The sequence below is a fragment of the Mytilus trossulus genome, chromosome 12, assembly GCF_036588685.1.
Source record: "Mytilus trossulus isolate FHL-02 chromosome 12, PNRI_Mtr1.1.1.hap1, whole genome shotgun sequence".
Taxonomy (NCBI): Eukaryota; Metazoa; Mollusca; class Bivalvia; order Mytilida; family Mytilidae; genus Mytilus; species Mytilus trossulus.
In genome coordinates this window covers 17,930,853-17,954,015 of record NC_086384.1, presented here as the reverse complement: position 1 = coordinate 17,954,015, position 23,163 = coordinate 17,930,853, and the positions used below count along the sequence as shown (strand labels likewise).

Sequence of the window (23,163 nt, the reverse complement as noted above, 5' to 3'; positions counted from 1 at the left end):
TTGATACTTTAAGTTAGACAAAACAAATTCAAAATATTCGTACTAGGTTTTATTAAGGTCTAAAATGGAAATATAAGAAATCTAGACTCTGCTCAAGTTTTAGCAAATAACCTTTTATTAGCTATATATATATAGTCTTCTTTAAAAAAACCCAAAACAAAGGTATTATTGAGAGAAATATCGTAGGGAAAATACTAGAAGTCTGAACTTTGTAAATGAATACCTAAACCTGACCTCAGTTCATCATTTATAAGATGTTTGAGTTAAATAAATAGGTATTGATTTTGTGGTTTAATTCAAATGAAACCTCAAATTAACAAGAATGTGTCCAAAGTATACGGATGCCCCACTGGCACTATCATTTTCCATGTTCCATGGACCGGGAAATGGGCAAAAGTCTAATTTGGCTTTAAAATTAGAAAGATCTTATCATAAGCAGCAAGTGTACTAAGTTTCAAGTTGATTGGACTTCAGCTTCATCAAAAACTACCTTGACCAAAATCTTTAACCTGCGGACGAACGAACGAACGGAGCCACAGACCAGAAAACAAATAATAATGCATATGTTTTTTTAACAAAATGGGTAATTGTCGTTATTCAACCTAATATGTACATATACTTTTTCCTTAAAAAAAATCTTAAATGTGTCCACGTTTAGAAGAAGTTTACTTTTTTTTTATTTCTTGCTTCTAGGAAGCAAGTCGTCGGCATATTTTCCGTATTCAACGTGACCTTAGCGCGACCCTTATCGTAAAAATCTGGCAAACGCAATACACATGGATCTGTCATTGAAATAAGCTATTATATAATTGTACATTTAATACACTTGCTTATTATCCATGCTTTCTTGTTGATTGTTTACTATAAGGCCACAATCGGTAAACCACAACAATAAATGAGCTACCATATTTTCACTTCGTAACAGACAGAGAGAGTTTATTATGTATCCATGCATTGGTTACATAATTGAATTTTTCACCAGTCACTCGTTTCAAATGACTTTAATTCGATAAACATGTATGTAGGGATATGTTTTTTTTTTAAACCTTCAATATAGACAAGGCAAGACAAAACAAGGCAACATTTAATTTTAAGTCCCATCTCTTTTTTATATAAACCATACAAAAGGATACCAACACATCATCTTTAAACATACAAGAGCCACTCTAAAAAAAGAGTATGATATACTATCTAAAAGGTATCTTTTTATTATTTACATCTTAATTAGCAATATAAAATAAATCTTCATTTCAATAAAATGTCAAAATTTTAATGTATATTTTGTCAGTAAAAAAGTACATATTTTCATATGTGAATCAAAATATCATTTATCAGACAAATGCATAAAAATAACATTACATAGAGATGCTTGATAAAACAAAAAATAACTCAAATTTTCATGCACTTGACAATTCATTAATGCATGTTTTTCATTACAAGTGTTGTCATTCCAATTTATATTTTGAACTAAAAGACCTTTATAGTCTCAATTTGCAAATATGAGTAGAGATTATTTTTCTAATTCTAGTTTCACGTTTGTTTACATAATTCATAATAGAACCCCTCTTCCCCTGACGTTTCAATTGTAAAAGTAATTCACTTTATCTTAAAAAAAAGATACCGACATAATAATACACCATAACAAAAAAGCAAATATTATTATTGATCAATTTGCTATTAAGTTTCCAATTAGTAAATTGTTTGAATAATATTTAAACCTCTTTGAAGTAACGTGACATGACTGTTATTAATAATCTAGTTGTGGTTTAATTTTAATGCCTTGCTTGAAAGATATTTAATCACTTATGAAATCATACTACTGTTCTGCGTTGTTAAATACAATTATATTTAAATGATTCCGAAGGTAATGTACACGACACACTAATTCATAGGATTATTTTTTTTTTTAACACCATTTAGTGTTGTTCATTGGTAAATAAGAATGTATATCGACGATACACCAGCTAGTTTTATATTTTTTCTTGTTATATTATCATCAGGAAATAGTCAAACTTTATCAGATATGAAACAACTTTACAGTGATATTTTTACGAACCACCAAAAATCGTTAATTCCTAATTCGGATTTCTCTTCTCCGTTAGAAGTAAAATTGCAATTTCATTTAATGACAATCACCCAATTTCGAGAAGTGGAAGAGACTTTACAGATAGCGGCAGGAATATCAGCCTTCTGGACGGATGGTGAGTTTTCATGGACACCTTCTTCATATGGAAATGCCAAATATGTAATAGTGCCACAAAAAACCGTTTGGACACCAAAATTAGTACTTTTAAATTCTGTTGGTACATTGCAACCAATGGGATTAGGAAATGAACTGTCTGTGACTATCGATTACAATGGTTCTATGGCTGTTTCGTATGGTGAGGTATTATTTTCAAAGTGTAGTACAAATATATACAAATTTCCATTCGATTCACAAACATGTGAATTACAATTTGCTGCCTGGGGTGTTTATGCGATGGACATACGTTTGAAAGGAGTTTCAAACCCAATTGATTTATCCTCTTTCACACCAAACTCAGACTGGGAATTAGTATCTAATAGTTTGATAACACATCCTTCAACAGGATATTCTATTTTTCTGATTGAACTGACATTGAAACGTTCACCGTTATATTACACAGTTATAGTGATTTGTCCATTTATTTTATTTAGTATTTTAAATCCATTGGTATTTTTACTTCCGGTTGAGGCCGGAGAACGAATAGGACTTGCATTGACAGTACTATTATCGTATACTATTTTTCTATCCATGGTGCAGACGTCCATACCAGCCGCGTCAAATCCGATGAGTCTTTTACTTATCATAATGGTAGCGACTATACTGCTGAGTGGAATCATTGCTGTTGTTACCATTTACATATCATCACTTTATTATAGAGAGGAATCGGCAAAAATGAACTTTTTATTGAAATTTATTGGACAAAAGTGGCATAGGGGTAACAAAATTACCCAAGTTATGCCGCTGTGCAACGATGCTGAGAAGGACAATATGAAATGTAAAAATGAGATATTTATAACGTGGAAGGATGTGTGTGATGGACTCGATAATATCATGTTGGTTATAGCGTATTCTGCCACAGTGATCCTTATTTGTGCCTATTTTATAACTATATCTTTGTAATTATTAGTATTCATTTCTATTCCATTTACAATACATTAGTGGGGTAATTAACATATTGTTGTTTCTAAGTTCTAATATAGCATACTTATCTAACGTATGTAGTAATCAATAATTGCCAATTAATTTAAAAGTTTGGTTATGTTAATAAAATTGTAAACGGAAATGGGGATTGTGTCAAAGAGATAACAACCCGACCAAATAAAATAGAAATTCCCGCACCCGGAGTCTAGAGTTTAAGGCGATTATAAGAAAAATAGTCCTATCGAAAGATATAAAACTTTGAGTTTTAATCATATAATTGTTATAATTTTTTTTAGTAACTTGACGAGTTCAATAAATTTTGAATTATGTATTGTTCTGTTTAGCTGTCACGTTCTTTTTTTAACAAATGGTTGAACGAGGCCTTTTATAGCTGATTATGCGGTATGGGCTTTTCTCATTGTCGAAGGCCATGTGTTGACCTATAGATTTTAATTTTTTGTGTTATTTGGTCACTTGTGAAAAGTTATCTCATTGGCAATCACACCACGTCTTGTTTTCATTGCATAGTTGTTTATTTGTAATTTTGTACGATACAGTCAATTCGTGTTTAACAGGATAGAAATTGTCCGGAGGGTATTCAAAAAGGTAAAATCAAATGTCTGTCGTAAAATCGTCTATAAGTCTATCATAACACTATATGCTAGTACCCTGTATCAGTTGTACATCTTTATGAATTATATAAACGTACCAATTGTTCCAAAACCGTTCTTATCTTTAGTAAAGAGAAGGCATGTACACATGTAATGGTATAAAACTTGTCTAGTTTATTATAATAAATCTTCAATCTATAATGATGATAAGAAAGATTTTGGAACAACTAGTACATGTACCTGTATGTAATATGCTGTAGCGGCTTATAATACGGTTCCAGTTGAATACAATTATTTTCAAATCGTGTCTTATCTTATATGTACGTAAGATAGTAGAATTACTTGTACAATAATGGACATAACTTTGATTTGTCGCTCATTATTTACAGCAAGTGTGCTGTTGTGTATACTTATTGTTTGCTATGAGAAATACATAAGTTTGATCTGCTTTGGGATATTTTATTTGACATTCAAAGTCACCGAACGAAAATTCAAGGAATATTTGCCTGTAAATAAAAAGGCTGTTCTGATAACTGGATGTGATACAGGTATTTGTTTTTATGATGTTATCAAATATTTGTTCATTTTACAGTTATTTAATGGTGTACACTGTATCCTTTTTGACTTGTTATATATATATTATTATTCAGACGTTTGATATATATACATATCATACATATATGTATATACGAGTCTAAATTGAAAACTACGTTCAAACCTATGATTGCGTTGGATAAAAACCGCAATTTTTATACGTGTGCATGTTAAACAAATTTCGTTGTAGAAGGGTCTAAAAACAGCACAAACAACCTTTTCCTAAAGACCAAAAAAGTGAAAAAGTATATTTCAACAAAACGCATTTGATATATATATAATTGGTCTTTTTCGAAGCGCGGGTAAAATATGAAGTTGTAAATAGTATATATAACTTACGTGGTGACCCCTATGCATATGTTAGAGTTATTAAATTTTATATGGGATTCGAAGAACTGCATGTTTATGGTGATGCCATTTATTGATGTTGTTGTATTTTATTATTTATTTTTCTATAAAACACAGCCAGAAAATCCCGCGTGCGATATATTCGTTTAATATACAGTCCACTACCGACACCCACGGACCATAGAGGGTGAGTAAAGCACACAGGAGATTCGTCCTTCGACCTCAACCTCTATGAATTTTATCAACCCTCTATGGATCTGCATGGGGTCCTTAGAAAATCCTATAACGTATTAATATATAGAGATATATATATAAATGTACTACATGTATTTGACCACATCACAACTTGGATTAAATATCAAATATTTGGTTTTTTTTCTAACAAGCTAAAGAAGATGTGTACAATCTTTTGATGATACAACAACGTAGAGTTAAACGTATTTTTTTTTTGGTTAGCATACGGTAATGAGTATTGACATACATGTAGTAAGCAGGGCTTGATTGGTACATGTATGTACCCCCTTTTTCATCACTATTATGTTATTTCGTGGTTGTCAGTGTTTATCAAAAGAAGACGCCGGAGTAGGAAAACTGATAAATCCAGTAAATTAAGATTGGAGTTAAAAGCACATACTTCGTGCGGAATTTTAATCTCACAAACTCGGTGTTGGCAGGTTATTGATATAAAAGAAGTTGGACTATTACCGTCGATACCAATGTGCAACCGAGGCCCTTGTCATTATTAATGAGATATTTAGAATCTACCAATGAGACACCAACCAAACAATACGAAAAAGCAAAGAAAGGATATCTATATTGACATACAGAATAGTGTCTACAGAATATGGAAAGTTCTAAAAGAGGGACGAAAGATACCAAAGGGACAGTCAAACTCATAAATCTAATACAAACTGACAACGCCATGGCTAAAAATGAAAAATACAAACAGAAAAACAATAGTACACATGACACAACATAGAAAACTAAAGAATAAACAAAACTAGGGATGATCTCAGGTAGGGTAAGCAGATCCTGCTCCACATGTGGCACTGGTCGTGTTGCTTATGTGATTACAAAGCCGGTAAATAGTCTTATTCGGTAGGTCACAATCGTGAATCATTCTAAGTGGCACGCTCTAAAAATGTTGTAAACATGTTAAATAGAGACTATAGCAATATTTTGTCATTTGAAAGTACGAAAGACTAATCCCGTACTGCATAGTAAGTTATGTCGGTTTCTTTTATAGGATTTGGACACGACTTAGCAAACCGGCTTGTCGACGACGGGTTTATTGTGTTTGCTGGTGTATTAAACTACAATGGAAAAGGAGCATGCGAACTAAGAAATAGGAATCTTAAAAATTTAAATGTTTTACAACTTAATCTTACGAAATCGGATGAAATAGACAAGTTAGTTGCTACAGTTTCAGAACAATGCTCTGCAAAAGGTGAGTTTGAAATAGCAATCATCAATTCATCAATAAGCTTCTTTGATAGAAAAATAGAAGTATTAGTCTATCGTCATGGTAAAAGATAAAAATAAAATTATAATGACTCCAATTACAACAAAATTAAGAAACAGTTCGACCTAGATTATATAATACCATTAATTTTGATAATACAATGCATTTTATAAACCTTTTCCGTACATTTTTTTACATGTAATTTAATCAACGCATTGCCAACCTTATTATCTAAAATACCTGGGACGATCTCGTGTCATAAATTATATGTATTATTTACTTATTGCACCTTGAACTAATTAACCCGGTGCAGGTCTTTACAAAACGTTAATCGGGTATGAATCATTGATTTGACGGTTCACTGATTTGACATATGCCACCCTTAATTTGGGGTCTCAACAAGATACATGTACTGAGAATTAAGGCAAGCAAAAATACCGTTATTTACAGTTTCAAATATTAAAAGGGCACTTGCACTGTTATACAACTGTCCCAGGTTAGGGGAGGGTTTGGATCACCTCTAACATGTTTAACTCCGCCACATTATTAATGTATGTGCCTGTCCCAAGTCAGGAACATGTAATTCAGTGCTTGTCGTTTGTATATGTGTTACATATTTGTTTTTGATTCATTTTTTGAACATGAATAAGGCCGTTAGTTTTCTCCTTTGAATTGTTTTACATTGTCATTTCGGGGACTTTTATAGCTGACTATGTGGTATGGACTTTGCTCATTGTTGAAGGCCGTACGGTAACCTATAGTTGTTAATTTTTTTGTCATTTTGGTTTCGTGTGGATAGTTGTCTTATTGGCTATCATACCGCATCTTCTTGTTCCATAACTACCTGTCAAATTCAGGTTCACCGATTTGATTCAAATTTTCATATTTGATTAATAACAATATAAAACATTTATCCAAATTATATAAAGTCTTGAATAAACCATATACAGAGCATGGGCTCGGTATACGTAGCAAGTGAATAATTCATCATCAATGATTCCTAGCTTATTTGACAAAATTGAACCACACAGGCTTCTAAAGGCGAAATGGTATTCCACTATTTCACTTTCTTTAATGATTGAACAATACAAAATCTTATTTTATACTTTGATATATAGTGCCTATTTAAAAGTGCATTGTGTTGATAATCTCCGTTTGACATTATTACAGTTGAATTTGTTTTTTTTAATTGTTTTAATGTTTTTTTAAGAATTGATAAAAGAAATTCAAACCTGGAACGGGGACCTTATTATTTGCCCCATTGAAACGCATTGAAACTCATAGTTCATGTTGGGCATTTATTTCAAAGTGACTAAGTACAATCTTAGTGCCTCATGACCGGCATTCCGTTAGAAAGTTTTGTTTTTATTGACAACAGGGTCAGTCTGTTAATTTTTGGGGAAGAATAAAGGCTAGAATATATGCAATTTACTCTATGTACCGACGCCAGATTACATTTAAACCAATTAAAATTTATACAGACATTCAAATTAGAATGCCTACCCTTTTAAATTATATTCAGTTTCAAAACAGGCGTAATATTAATAACACTACACAGTTTAAAACCAAAGTTATACTTTTTTAAGCCCTGCATTCGTGGGTACGGAACTATTTAATGTAACTTGGATCCTATTCCACCTGGCCGAAACCTATAAAATGAACGGAAATTGGTATACACACATACGTACACATGTTATTTACTTACACAGATGGTCGTTATTATTTTTAATTCATTTTCGGTATTTCATATTTCATATTCGGGGGAGGTGAGAGGGGGGGGGGGGGGGGGTTATTATAAATAGTACATGTATAGTCAAGTCGTTACAATGTACGTACCATTTTAAATCAGAATTAATCATCATCATCTGCACAAATGAACCTTCTATATTCTGAACTGCATTTACATGTATTGCATACATACATACACTTTAGTACTAAAAAAATAAAAGTTTGGTTGTACATGTATTTAGCCTTTTTTTTTTTTAAACTATTGGCCATTTTTTTTTTTAATTCTCCCAGCAAACACCAATTGGGTTAAAATACTTATAAAAAAAACTACCACAAGAAGACAGCTACCCATCCAAATTTTAACAAAATTTTGACAGAATATTTAATTTAATAAAAATATAAAAATAAAACTTGAACAAATAACTTTTTCAGAAAATTGTCATTGGATATATAGCAGTTTGACAAACACTAAATTAAATTTTGTTTCTTTGAGAAGCTTACTATTTCCTTAACAATACAACGTGATTAAAAAAAATAGCGGACTTTACAGAGTTATCTCCCTGTAGTGTTTGATACCATCTTAAACAAGTGTTTAGACGAAACAGCATAATTAAAGTAATATCGAAACTATACGAGATTGCTAAGAAATGGACAATAATTCTCATTCCCACGAGGTCATGATTACTCTTGTACTCAATGCTGCAGTACTGTGTGTATTACAGCCGGTTGCATTGAGTGTGTAGACAAAGGTAAAATTTTTTGGTTAGCCTGCTTGCTAGCGGAACCGTTAGTCATTATTAGATTAGGTAAACTACCCTCTTTTAAGTCCGACAGATAAACAATCTATATTTCTGTAGGACTATAATGCTTCGAATGGAGAGTAGTATACCTTACCTATTAATGACTTCATGGCTTAACTAGCAAGCTAGCAACCGAAGTATATTATTTTTACCTACACACCCAATGCAATCGGCTGTAAGTACATTGATATCATCTGATATATACATAAAGGGATTGGTTGATAGATACAATTCCAGTGGCAAATGTTATATATAGATATAGGAAGATGTGGTGTGAGTGCCAATGAGACAACTCTCCATCCAAATAACAATTTAAAAATTAAACCATTATAGGTTAAAGTACGGCCTTCAACACGGAGCCTTGGCTCACACCGAACAACAAGCTATAAAGGGCCCCAAAATTACTAGTGTAAAACCATTCAAACGGGAAAACCAACGGTCTAATCTATATAAACAAAACGAGAAACGAGAAACACGTACATATTACATAAACAAACGACAACTACTGTACATCAGATTCCTGACTTAAAACAGGTGCAAACATTTGCAGCGGGATTAAACGTTTTAATGGGCCCAAACCTTCTCCCTTTTTCTGAAACAATAGCATAACATCACAACATATAAAAACATACGATAAAATATCAATTAGTAGACTTAACTCAATCAAAAAACGTATGATTATATATGCATGCTAAGGACAAAGAATGAAATAAAAAAAGTAACAAGGAAAACAATTGGTAGGTCGAAAAGGATTGATTGATATTCCTGTTTGACGTCGGATGACAACTATTTCTAACCAGCAGGACCAGACGCTAGTACCAATAAATACAAATGCTAGTTATACAAGAAGGGATGAAGGGCGTTAAATTTCTAGGAGTGTAAATGGAAAAAATAGGGCGTTCTGCAAAATGAGACGAACGGCTGTAAAATTTTTTGACTGTATAAAACAATAAAATAAATAATATGGTCTGGAAGATAGGTTGAAGGGCGATTAAAGTGCACAACTAAACGAAAACAAATAGTACGTTATGCGTGATGGGATGGAGGGAGGTAAATTTGCATAGCTGGAGATGGACAATAATAATACGTGTGGATACAAAGGCTGGTACTATTTTTAATTAAATTTGGTTCAATATACCGTTAACGTCACACCTTACTGGTTACCGTAAATTTGGAAACAACAAGCCAGGTACTTCATATCAGAAAATCAGGCAGTACATACCCTCAATTTTATAATTCATTTTAGTATTCAAAGTTACCAGTCAAAATGTGTTCTACAGTGGTCCTTTACCTTTCATTGGAATCCTTGAAAACTAAAATATATCAATCAACGTTTTATGTTTACACTTTTGCGTAGGAAGTAATTGGTTAAAGTTTTCATTTTTTTTCTTTTTCTTTTTTGTACGGGTCCGATTTGGTTGTGAAAGAAAAAAAAAATCCCGTACCGACCAAGGAAAATTCGAAACGAAAAGTTCCTTTCACATGGCCAAATCATAATCCAAACCACATCAAACGAATTGAATCAACAGTCTTATTCCAGACTTGTTACATGCATTTTCTGATGTAGGTTTTATACATATAGTTAGCTAAGTCTCTCACTTGTATGATACATCTTTATATCCAAATCATTTTGCAAAGAATTCTGCTCAAACTGGTTCTATGACCGTCTTAGACTTGTAGTGAGGTGTGAGTTTGTTTTGCTCCGTGTTGAAGGTCTCACTTGCTGTGGACGTACTGATTTTGTGTCAGGGATGGATACCTAATATAGTTAGTTTTGCTATTAGAGCTGAGCTTGTATGATTGATCATATTTAAAAGCCATATATTGTTTTTGACAATCTAAATTAAATACAAATGATCGAGTTTTTTGCTATATTGAAGACCAACTGGTGACCTTTGGCTGTTGTCTGCTCTATTGTTGGGTTGTTGTCTCTTTGACACATTCCCCATTTCCATTCTCAATTTTAGTTCCTGAAAAAGGAAACAAAGATCATAAAATAGTTAAACGTTTTTTTATTAATTGACGAGCATCACTGAATAAATAAATTTGGTGTATTTACTGTCTTCTGATTGGTTAAAAGAATTAACTTTATTTTCAATGTTATTAATGTTTATGGCGACACGCCCACTCTAACGTTCACTTGTGTATTCATACGCAAACATTTGTGTATGTTGTTATTCGTATTAATATATATAGCTTTGAGTCTTATTTTTGATAGAAATTTATTTATAACGAATTGCAATAATTTATTTTGAATTTATTGAACCATAAAATTAATTTTTGACTCTTCACATTTAACATAATCCGCTTCGCGGATTTTTCAATGTGAAGAGTCAAAAATTAATTTTATGGTTCAATTAATTCAAAATAAATAACAGCCATTCATTAAATATTGAATCATTTATTTTCGAAATACGCACGTAGAGCAGAAAAAAAATGGTACACTAAAAGTATTTTATAATGTCTTTTAATTGTAGGTTTGTGGGCAGTAGTTAACAATGCAGGAATAGGGATTGGAGGAGATATAGAACTGTGTAATTTACAGCAATACAAACATATAATGGACATCAATTTGTTAGGACATATGACTATCATCAAAGCATGCTTACCTTTGTTACGACGATGTAAAGGTACTATATAGGAGATCATGATGGGCTGTTGAACTTCATCCGTATTTTTTAGTTTGCTTTGTCAATTTCATTCACTAAACATGCATTGTGAAATTGACATGGTTGTTTTTGTAACACACTCATTCACGTTCTAGTTTTGAAATCGATAGTTGTCATCGTAGAGTAGACTGCTGTATATTTGTGTATGTTATTAGAAAATTGGTGTGATTCTCATTGCTCCAAAGAAATGTTTGAAAACAAACAGAACGTGTAAAAGTAATCGTTAATTCACAATTAATACGTCATTGGAATGTGACTGCAATACACATTCTGATGTCACGCAGGTTCATACCATACTCAGTCCGGCAGTGGGCGGAGCTTTAAAGCAATACCTGTATAGTATACAGATACAGCATAGTGATATCTGTAAGGCTGTATCTGTATAATAGAAAACCTTATTGCAGGATAAATTTAAATATTTGTTTATTAATTTCAGAAAACTATGAACAAATTAATTCAATTAAAACCAGGTTTAGACCACCATTTATACATAACGAAATGTCTGTAATAAATCAGGAATTTGATTGTTGTTTTCTTTTCGTTTGATGTGTTTACCCGTTTGATTTTGCCATTTGTCAAGGGACTTTTCGTTTCGAATTTTCCACTTTCCGTTTCGAATTTTCCACCTTCCGTTTCGAATTCTCCTATGAATTCGATTTTTTTTGTCATTTTACTTTTCATTGTGATATGGTATTTTAATTTTACAAGTAAATTGGCCAAATACATGGAAAGAATAAGCAAGCGCAACAGTTGACACAGACATGTTCATGAACTCAAAATGACAGCGCTGATATTTTTTTAACAGAGACATTGTGTTTGTTTAAAAGTGATAAAGGTTAAACATAACACCATTTTTTTTTATTTAAAAAGTAATTACTCATGTTACAGTTCTGAGTATCAAATTGTTTGATATGTGTTAATGTGACTGTAATTCACACAAAAAATGACGAACACAACAATAATAATCAGTCACTTAGTACATGTAGAAGTATTTACATTATTCTTTAATCAATTCTCATAATGAAAAGCTAATAAAGAGATGCAAAACACTATTGTTAATGATGATAGACGTTATACATGTATTTCTAGTTGAACATGCATTTAGTTTTGTACATTACAATCAAGTGATCATCTTAATGGTTCTGAAAAACTGATATATATTTAATATATAGCTTTTTATAGCCTTTTATAGCTGACTATATGCGGTATGGGCTTTGCTCATTGTTGAAGGCCGTACGGTGACCTATAATTGTTAATGTTTGTGTCATTTTGGTCTTTTGTGGATAGTTGTCTCATTGGCAATCATACCATATATTCTTTTTTATATGATATACTGTGGATTCATTTATTTTCGTGAGTGCCAATTTTAAAATTCGTGGATGTAAGGCAACTTTCATGTTCATAGACTTTTAATTTCGTGGTTTTGACAAATTCTTTATTCAAGCCTTAAGAAAATTTTGTATTCGTTGAACATTTAATTTCGTGGTTCACCTTAAACCACGAAATCCACGAAAATTGGTATCCAACGAATAATAGTGAATCCACAGTATACTACATAGTAACATGTATATGTTCCGGACCATATGAGTATCTGGACCATACGCGTATGGTCATGACCATATGGGTATATACTCATATGGTCCGACCATACGCGTATGGTCGGACCGTACGCGTATGGTCGGGGTAATTAGCACGTGTACTTTTAAACTCTTCATTAGGTGTGACCCTTCTGGTTGTTACGTCACACAGTTTCACACAGTTAATATTACTTACTATTATTTGTAAGTACAATTATAAGATGTCAAAATCGAATGAACATATTGTGAAAAGGAATTTTATTGTTTAAAGTAGGTGACATCACCGGCAAGGATCATGATATTTTTTAAAAATCATGATATTTATTAAAAAGTAAAATATTAAAAGTGTACGTACTACAGTATGTTTATTTTTTCTATTCTTTATTTCTATACTTCTATTTTAATCTTAATTATAAGACCGGTAAAATAGCATTAAAGAGCCATGAAATAGCTACTTCCTTTATTTAATTTGATCTGTGATATTCATTTTACAATATTGAAGATCTACACGATCTAGAGTTTCTTAAAAACACCGTAGACACATCGGAATTGTCCGAGTCGATATCACTGCACGCAGCCAAAACAAGCAATCCGCGCAGAAAAGTTACATGTATGGTACCGTGTGAATGTCATTCTAAGTATACAAAAGCATACACGAATACAATTAGCGATGAAAACTAAGATCAACTGACTGTGCCATTAATATTTAATGTTTATGTAGATTTTGAAATGTAAAATTGATATGTATTATTTCTACTGTATATTTGAAAAATTACCTATATGGTCCAAATACTCATATGGTCCGGACCGTTAATAACCAAACGAGTATAATACTCATATGGTCGGACCATATGAGTATACGCATATGGTCATGACCATACGCGTATGGTCCAAATACTCATATGGTCCGGAACATATATACATGTATAGTGTAGCTAGTATCTAAAATTTTAAAATTATACCAAACCAATTTGCTACAAGTAAACATAGAATATTTTTTTAGGGAGAATTGTTAATGTTTCATCTGTAAGAGGTCGATTTTCATGGCCCGGATATTCAACATACCACCTGTCAAAAGCTGGAGTGGAAACAATGTCGGATTCTTTACGATTGGAAATGGTGAAATTTGGTATCAAGGTTGTAATTGTTGAACCCGGTTGGTTTCCATTAGCAACCGCATCGATGTCAATTGAAACGGTATGAGTTATTTTACAACGATATTCAAATGACCTTTCATTTGTTAACCATATTATTGTTGGTGTTACCTGGCAATGACATTTTGATAATGTTTATATCAGATATTTAATATTTCACGAAATGTCGTTCCAAACTGATCATGAGATAAACGATTTTATAAAAGCTTTCATAGAGCTATATAGACTATTCGATTGGTTTTACTCATTGTTGAAGACCGTGTTTCTGTGTCATTTTTCTCTTGTGAAGAGTTTTCTCATTGGCCATCATACCAAATCTTCCTTATTTTATATTTTCTTACACAAATACCAATTCAGTAATATTTATAATATAACGAACATCTTATTATATATGACCCCCCCCCCCGCAACAGTGAATAGGGAATAGAAACATGGTCATTGGTGAATGAATGGTTTTACACTAGTTATGTTGGGGCCGTTTATAGCTTTTTGTTAGGTGTGAGCCAAGGCTCCGTGTTGAAGACCGTACATTGACCTATGACTGTTTACTTTTATAAATTGATACTTGGATGGAGAATTGTCTCATTGACAGTCACACCACATCTTCCTATATCTACTCGATATTCTTTGGTACCGGTAGTAAAACGCTTGCTAGAGTTGAGCCTCCGTTTGGCTGTGCGGGATGTATCAAGTTTGCAGACACGTCTGGTCAGAATGGGGCCGTTAAATCCGGTGCCGCGTGTAAAAAGAGTACCGTGCGCTCTTTGCATGCTAAAAACCCTTGCAATAACACTTTGAGGGGTCCATAGGTGGCCTGTTGCAAGACATGTATACCCCTTATTTTTCAGTAGCAGTCAAAATTTCCCCGACCATCATCCCGGATGACCTCTTTTTTTACAAGAGATTGAGACATACCAATTGTTTAGTATTGTTTTTATTGTCAATTTGTTCTTTTCCTGAATATGCATGAATATGCATGAAATAGTTGCCATTGAACGTTAAGCAACCAAGAATCAATCAATCTATATTACATATGAATTAAAAATTAACAACGAGTAGAAACTATTTTCTTTTTTTTACAATTTAAATAGACATCATTATATGTATGTGGAGACATTTTTTGGTTTTCTTTGTTAATATATCACCTCTGATAAGTTTTGTATTTTCTTAGCCAAATTGCCCCATATACTTTAAAGCGTATTTTTTTTGCACCTGTATTTCAGTGTGAAAGGGTGAAGAAGGACTGCGAAGAACAATGGAAAGAATCAAGCGAAGAAATTAAACGGTTGTACGGAAGAAAATACTTTTTTGCATGGTATGACGAAATGTTGGTGAATCGAAATGACACACGTGCAGCCTCGTCACCGGGACCTGTTATTGACGCCATGTTAGACGCTCTCCGAAACGTCCATCCTAAATATAGATATCTGGTTGATGGCGGACAGGGATTGAACATCGATACTCGTGCCGTATGTTTAAATTCTATTTTTTCTGTATTTTATTTATATCAAAATGATTTTTATAGTTTATTCATATGCTGTGTTGTTGCACAACTGTTCCATGTAAGGGGATGGTTTGTGCGTACCCACACACATGTTTAACCCTCTCTACACTCTATATATGCATGTCTCAAGAACATTTGTAAGGAACCGGTAATACAGTTGTTGTAATTTGTTGCTGTTTATCATGTGTTTTTTGTTTTGTTAAATCAGATCGTTATTGTTATCGATCAATTGTTTTGTCATTTCGGAACCGTCAAATAGCATGTTCATACATATACCACTTATTTTTATGTTAGCAGAATAATTATATAATTATGATTGAATTTTACGTTCGTTTTTTTTTACTCATGGTTTGTTATTTATTTTAGAGATTAGCTGCATGTTACAACTTTTTACCAGATTTTGTTAGTGATCCATATCTAATGTGGTCTAGCGGATATAAATACAGACGACTGGGTGAATAAAAGTAACATCTCTATATTCCATGTCTTCCAACGTAAATGTTAAAAACGTTAATTAAAATAAACTCATCATAGGTACCAGGATTGAAATGTTATAATTTTGCCAGATTCGCTTTTCATCTTCAAAGAATTATTAGTGACGCTCGAATCAATTAAGTGTTAAAAAGAACAAATAAAATACGAAGTTAAAAATTGATAGAATCATATTCAAAACAGTGTGGTCCTGGCCATTGATTGACGACCTAAATTATCACATTCAAAATGCGTTTTCTTTTCTGCATTGGCTAGAGGTATAGGAGAAGGGTTGAGATCTCACAAACATGTTTAACCCCGCCGCATTTTTGCGCCTATCCCAAGTCAGGATTCTCTGGCCTTTGTTAGTCTTGTATTAATTTAACTTTTAGTTTCTTGTGTACAATTTAGAGTTTAGTATGGCGTTCATTATCACTGAACTGGTGTATATTTGTTTAGGGGCCATCTGAAGGACGCCTACGGTTACGGAAATTTCTCATTGAAATGAAGACCTGTTGTTGACCTTCTGCTGTTGTCTGCTCTATGGTCTTGCTTTTTTCCTTTGGCACATGCCCCATTTCCATTCTCAATTTTATTAAGGCGATTAAAAATTGGATTATTTAAGCTGTTGAACTGGTCATAACAAACTATTTGCGTTATTATCAATATCTATTACAGTAAAGTAATAGTTGACCATATAAATATAATAGGACAATTTATCAAAATTAATTTGAATTATGTTTATTCATATGACTTTAATTCATATTTGTTATTTTTAAGGATATTAAGGGACTGCATAAGACAATAATGTGTCTACGACGCTTGAATCTTTATCAACGTAATTCGTTTGTCAAATAATTATTTATCAATTTGTGAAAGTGATATTCAAATTGATAGGTAAAAATTGATCGTCAACGTCATGGCCAGAGGTCGAAATTAGCGCTGGTCCGGTGGTCCGAGACCAGTAGAATTTGCGACGGACCAGAAGATGTTGTCAGCTGTTGGTCCGACGGACCAGAAGAAATTTGTCAATAAAAATTACTGATTGCTCCGTTAAGTTTGTTTACAAAATAATTTACCTGTGAAATCAATTTCAAAGTTTAACAATTGATATAATTTATTTATATCTCTGGTGAGCATCCTTTAAAACTGTTTTTAGAAGGAGTTAAACTGCCGGAAAAAAATTTAAATAATTCACATTAAAAAAAAGCACAAACAATCTACCGGAACAAAAGGCAGGGAAAATCATTCAAACATTAAAGAAAGCATGAAAATAAAAGTAAACATAAAACATCTATCATTTATATAAGTGTTTGTTAAATGCATGACATTTGTGCAGGACCAGTATATTCAGAGCCGGACCAGTGGATTTTCAGTCTTTTAAACTTTTGTGTATATTTCGTGTATTTGTTTCATCAGCAATCATACCCTATTTTTTTTTTATAACCAACAGCTGTGTTTTAATCCTTAGTCTCAACCGCCAACCCCGGTCTCTAAATGCGAAAAACTTCAGTGTTTTGGTGAAATCAAACATATGTTGACAATTAAACTAGAAAAAGGGAGAAGGTTTGGTACCATTATACGTTTAATCCCGCTGCAAATGTTTACACCTGTCCTAAGTCAGGATTCTGATGTACAGTAGTTGTCCATTGTTTATGTAATTTACACGTGTTTCTCATTTCTCGTTTTTCTTTATATAGATTTAACCGTTGGTTTTCCCGTTTGAATGGTTTTACACTAGTAATTTTTGGGCCCTTTATAGCTTGTTGTTTGGTGTGAGCCAAGGCACCGTGTTGAAGGTCGTACATTGACCTTTAATGGTTTACTTTTATAAATTGTTATTCATGATTCCACTGATTGCAGTACAATTTTATTTCACTAAGATTGTATCAATTTATTTTCCATAATTTGGTAAATCAGGACATTGTTCAGAACATGTTCTAAATAGAAAAGATTTAATTGGATTGGTTCACTCTTGAAAGGAGACTAATATTTGTATAATATTATGTTGGAAACAATTATTACAAGATTTACGTTGATTTCAAAAGGTTTACACCAACTATGTCATGAATAACTACTTTTTATGAAATTAAAATGCGTACAATAAAATCTGCAGAGTAAGATATAAAACAGTAAAAAGGTGACACGTTCTTAATGACGTTGAAAAATATGATAATTATACGATACAATAACAAAATTTAATGTGTTTCACACCATAACGTGAACTCTATATTTGCTTTACAACAAAGATACGACAATGTATTACATATTAAGAGTATAAAAGATCGAAAACAAAGGTTTATTCCGTTTAAAATTTGTATATATCAAGTGTTTTGCGTTAAAACCATTCTTAAGTAAACAATTTACTAAGAGCACTTAATGTTTTAACAATATTTTCTTGATGACAAAAAGATTTCTGCCGACTTTCTTAAGTTCAAACCAATTCTGCTTGAAATAAACAGTACTTAAATGTTATTTCGACCAACCATTCAATTGTATATAATGTGGAGTATTTTGATCTGCATACTATAATGTCGACTAAAATCAACTTTGCCTAATGAGTTTCAACCTTAGTTTTAGCACAATTAGGATATCTTGGATTTCACTTGAGTTCACTATAAAAACGAATCGAAATAAATCATTTCAGTAGCGAATATTGTATTTCTTGGGTAAAAATGTATTAAGCCGATTTGTTTGGTTGATTTTGTTTTCAGAGGGGTTATATTTTCTTAAATACTACCAGATGACTTTACTCATCAACAAAATATTACACATCAATGTAAACAAACAGTTTCGTATGAAATATATGACATCAGTATACTGATGTTCAGGTATATAATTTCTCATATGTTAAAGGTGGCACGGTAGTTTTTACTTTCCAGAATTTAGGTTGCTCTTCTGTGTACCCTACTTAGGTAAATGTATCAGAACAGTGTGATTGGACAAAAAATACAGTATCAACTGAACATAGTTTCCCAAACTGAGTTATGAATCAGGTGTAGAAAAATATGAAATAATTTTACATACAGATGAAAATCAATTTTTGAGAATTTTTTAAATTTTGTATTACCTGCACCATGAAAGACCTAAAAGTACTAGTGGTCTCAGCTTTTTAAAAATAGCAAAACAAGTAAACGGTCAATATACATATTCAAATTCATTTCTGAATAGTAAAATGAAAGTACTTCAGTTAACTGTGAATGTAGAATTTTTTGCAGTGTTAGAAAGCGGTGAAAATTCTAAAAAGGCTATCATTATCCCTTATGGACCAGGAAATACTACCGTGCCACCTAAAGATAATGCCGGTATTATAATTGAAAGTGCAAATATAGTCAACGGTAGTTAATTACGTAAATTAGAATTCGGAATTCTGAGGCAACAGTAGTTTACCAAATTAAAAGATCATCAATCCATGCATCAAAATAGTGCAAAATAAGGAAGAAATACAAATGTATAAACGTGGCAATAAAAATCCCAGCAACATTTAAGGTAAGCATAATTATCCTGTGTTGAAAATCCTTTGTAGATTAGTGATCATTTTCATAACAAACAAAAAATTAATATAGTGACATATGTAATTTTTAGCCGACAGATAATCAGTTATTTTTAATGTTGAAAGTACAATAAGGTAACGAAAACAGAGGAGGCAAAACACTATTTTCAGAAACTTGAATACAAAACTTGCAAATTGAGTTATGTTTTAATCATAAAGCTAGCAATATGGGGCTTGATATGGGATAAACATTCCCCCTGTTAAATTAAATATATCATATGCGTAATACAAACATGTTAAAGAAAGATAATACTGAATCAGATAAAGGGTGTCAAAACACTTGCAATATCATCTAAAAAAACTTCATATATTATATTAGCAATAGCAGATAAAAAAGACTTTATAACAGAATTTTATCATGTTTCTTGATAGAGGGTTGCTGCTCACAAGGAATCTATGAAACCAAGAGTTCCAAATGGTGAAGTTGAAAGCATCCCTTCGTATTTTTTGGACGCCATCACTTGTTGGTTGACTGTTATGGAATAACCGTTTCACATATAATATCGGAGATGTACCTTATGTCGTAACCACCATCAAACCATTCCCTTTTAAACGAATGTGACCTACCGAATTAGACTATTTACCGGATTTGTAATAACATAAGCAAGATGACGGGTGCCACATGCTTACACTTCCGAAGCACCTGAGATCTCCCTCAGTTTTGGTGGTGTTTATGTTGCCTAGTGTTTTTATTTTCTATGTTCTTTCTTATGTACTATTATTTGTCTGTTTGTCCTTTTATTTTTTAGCCATGGCGTTATCAGTTTATTTTCAATCTATGAGTTTGACTGTGCCTCTGGTATCATTAACCCCTCTTTTACATAACTTTATTGAACAAACCCAAACACAGTATACAAACTGTTCCCAACTTCTTCAAATTAAGTATCGATATTTTTCAATTGATACACACTTGACTAAGGAACATTTAATGTGTAATGTGTTCTTTGTAAGTACCTCTTTCTAGTATTTAATTTGAATGCTCTTGTGTAATAACAATATTTAAACATTGATCACTTAAGCCGGATAACTAAGTAATCATAGAGTCAGATACATTTAAATTTTTGTTATATGATCAGTGGTCTGATTCATTGTATTAAGATAAATACTATAATGTATACCATTAGTTACGTAGTTTGGTAGTGACCTAAAAAGATATATATATGGGGCCACTAAATTCATTTTTTGGGTGTAACTAAAGGTCTCTTGCACACTATGGAACGAATTTATTCTCCCGAACATCTGAAAATATTGCAATTAGGCTAATGACCGATTAAAGAATCTACTGTTATTGGTCTAGTCAAACCAAATGCCAACAATTACAATTTTATAGCTTGTTACTTGGGAGAAACAGTTTTTACAACAGTAAGCCTGTATTATAACAATTGTTATGACCAATTGTTCGCATGATAATTCTAATAGAAAAACTAAAAGGAAATTAATACAATGTATAATTCCTTCAACAATGACAAAAAACATACCGTACATTTTGCATAATTTCTATTTTTAACATGCATTTACGGCATGGTAGAAACAAGCTGGACATCAAGGATTTTTTTCTTTTTACTTTTACTTTTTGATTTAATATGGATAATTATCTCTTAAGACGTGTGTCCTCGGTGGACATTTGTAAACATTCCATTGATTGAAAGTGGTATCATGTTATAAAATTTGATATTATAGTAATCATAATATTTGGAATAGTTTACTTTAAATCGTCTATATGTATATATATAACTGTTAATCTTTTTATTGAAATACATTTAATTAAAGCAGATTTGTTTCGATTAATATTAAATACTTACTACAAAAATGTAGGTTTTTGTAGAGACACCATATTTAAATACATGAAAATCACGGAAGGCTGCATTATTTAAGCTGTTATTCAAACGGTTATTCGTATATTTGTGAACATAACTTGTGTTGGATGTTTCATTACAATGGATAATTGTAAAATTTTCGGAATGTTTTTATTTATTCTTTTTTTGAACCATGTTCATGGTCAGACATCGTCAAATATAAGACAATTATATACTGATATTTTTACAAGTTACCAACCATCCATCGTTCCAAATTCTGATTTTTCAGCACCATTACAAATAACAATATCACCCTATTTAATGACCATTACTCAGTTTCAGGAAGTGGAAGAAACTCTAGACGTGGCTTTAGGACTTATAGCAAACTGGGTTGATGACGGATTTTCGTGGACTCCATCATCATACGGTAATGCGGAATATATTATAGTGCCTCACACAGATGTGTGGACTCCAAAGTTTGTTCTGGTAAATTCTGTTGAAACATATGAACCTTTAGCGGGAGAAAACGATATATTTGCAACAGTTTATTCTAATGGAACCATGTCAATAGCTTATGGTGATGTTTTGTCATCGAAATGTACAGCCAATATATACAAGTTTCCATTTGATTCTCAAACATGTCATCTGCAATTTGCCGTCTGGGGAATAACATCAAACGATATAACCATAGTCGCAAACCCTATGAGTTTAGCGTTTTACAATGAAAATTCAAATTGGAAACTAGATTCCTATAGTTCAAAATCTATAGTTGAGAACGGGTACTCTATGCTTATACTTACAATGACGATAAAGCGTGTGCCGTTGTACTACGTCATAATGGTAGCTTTGCCAACAAATATGTTCTTTGTATTAAACCCGCTCGTGTTTCTACTTCCTGTTGAATCTGGTGAACGCTTAGGACTTGCGATGACAATATTATTATCGTATGCTATATTCCTGACAATGGTACAAACGTCCATACCAGCCTCTTCAAATCCGATGAGTGTTTTACTGATTATAATGATAGTGACTATTGTAATAAGCGGTATCACAGCTGGTGTAACTATTTACATAGCGGCACTTTATCATAGAGAACCACACGTTAAAATGAACTCTTTTTGGAAGTTTATCGGGACGAGATTACCATGGAGTAGAAGGCATACACCTGTGCGGCCGTTGACTAAGAATGGTGCAAAGGGGGATATAATATCCTCGCCTATAGAGACAAACATAACCTGGCAAGAAGTTTGTCATGCTCTAGATACACTTATGATGGTAATACTATATGCAAATATTTTCATTATCAACTGTGCATTTTTCATAGCTGTATCTTAGCGATATGACACATATGAATAAATACTTTGATGTGTGTTATCTAGATTAATTACATGTATATTTATTAAAATGTGACAACATTTAGATCAGTTACACAGCTACCATATGTTATCAGTTATCAATGTTGAAAAAAAATATTTTGGTATTTTGTTGTTCATCTAAACAGTTGAATGCCATGTGTTTCACTGTAAGTGGTAGTTCATGGTAGATATGTAGTATGTCCTGCTGAATTATAAAGCGTTTCGTTCTTAATGAAAACACAATATCATTGAACGTTGCAGTCTAATTATGTATGATCTATCATTATATTAAAAACGGTTTCACTTTTAAAAACTCGCTTAGATTATTTTTGTTGTTCTATCTTGTGTAATAGCATAAATAAAAGCTCAACTACA

The 23,163-nt window shown here is 32.3% G+C and overlaps 3 protein-coding genes across 3 annotated transcripts; all 3 read left to right on the top strand.

The window, feature by feature from the left end:
* The first annotated feature begins 1,797 nt into the window (after positions 1 to 1,797).
* Positions 1,798 to 3,497, top strand: LOC134693077 (acetylcholine receptor subunit alpha-like 2). Its single transcript, XM_063553784.1, has one exon. It carries the CDS (start codon positions 1,943 to 1,945, stop codon positions 3,143 to 3,145), a length of 1,203 nt encoding a protein of 400 aa, XP_063409854.1. The 5' UTR covers positions 1,798 to 1,942; the 3' UTR covers positions 3,146 to 3,497.
* Positions 3,498 to 3,920: 423 nt separating this feature from the next.
* Positions 3,921 to 16,142, top strand: LOC134693078 (D-beta-hydroxybutyrate dehydrogenase, mitochondrial-like). Its single transcript, XM_063553785.1, has 6 exons — positions 3,921 to 4,325; positions 5,966 to 6,166; positions 11,187 to 11,339; positions 13,959 to 14,152; positions 15,333 to 15,578; positions 15,980 to 16,142. The coding sequence occupies exons 1-6, from the start codon at positions 4,130 to 4,132 to the stop codon at positions 16,073 to 16,075; spliced, it is 1,086 nt and encodes a 361-aa protein (XP_063409855.1). The 5' UTR covers positions 3,921 to 4,129; the 3' UTR covers positions 16,076 to 16,142.
* Positions 16,143 to 21,488: 5,346 nt separating this feature from the next.
* On the top strand, positions 21,489 to 23,163 carry LOC134693015 (acetylcholine receptor subunit alpha-like). Its single transcript, XM_063553705.1, has one exon. It carries the CDS (start codon positions 21,575 to 21,577, stop codon positions 22,766 to 22,768), a length of 1,194 nt encoding a protein of 397 aa, XP_063409775.1. The 5' UTR covers positions 21,489 to 21,574; the 3' UTR covers positions 22,769 to 23,163.

Excerpts from the sequence above, each read along its gene's own strand:
- LOC134693078 (XM_063553785.1), top strand. The coding sequence starts at position 4,130 with ATGGACATAACTTTGATTTGTCGCTCATTATTTACAGCAAGTGTGCTG. Across the intron at positions 6,167-11,186 it reads AGAACAATGCTCTGCAAAAG|GTTTGTGGGCAGTAGTTAAC; the intron begins GTGAGTTTGAAA and ends TTTTAATTGTAG. Across the intron at positions 11,340-13,958 it reads TTTGTTACGACGATGTAAAG|GGAGAATTGTTAATGTTTCA; the intron begins GTACTATATAGG and ends ATATTTTTTTAG.
- LOC134693077 (XM_063553784.1), top strand. The coding sequence starts at position 1,943 with ATGTATATCGACGATACACCAGCTAGTTTTATATTTTTTCTTGTTATA.
- LOC134693015 (XM_063553705.1), top strand. The coding sequence starts at position 21,575 with ATGGATAATTGTAAAATTTTCGGAATGTTTTTATTTATTCTTTTTTTG.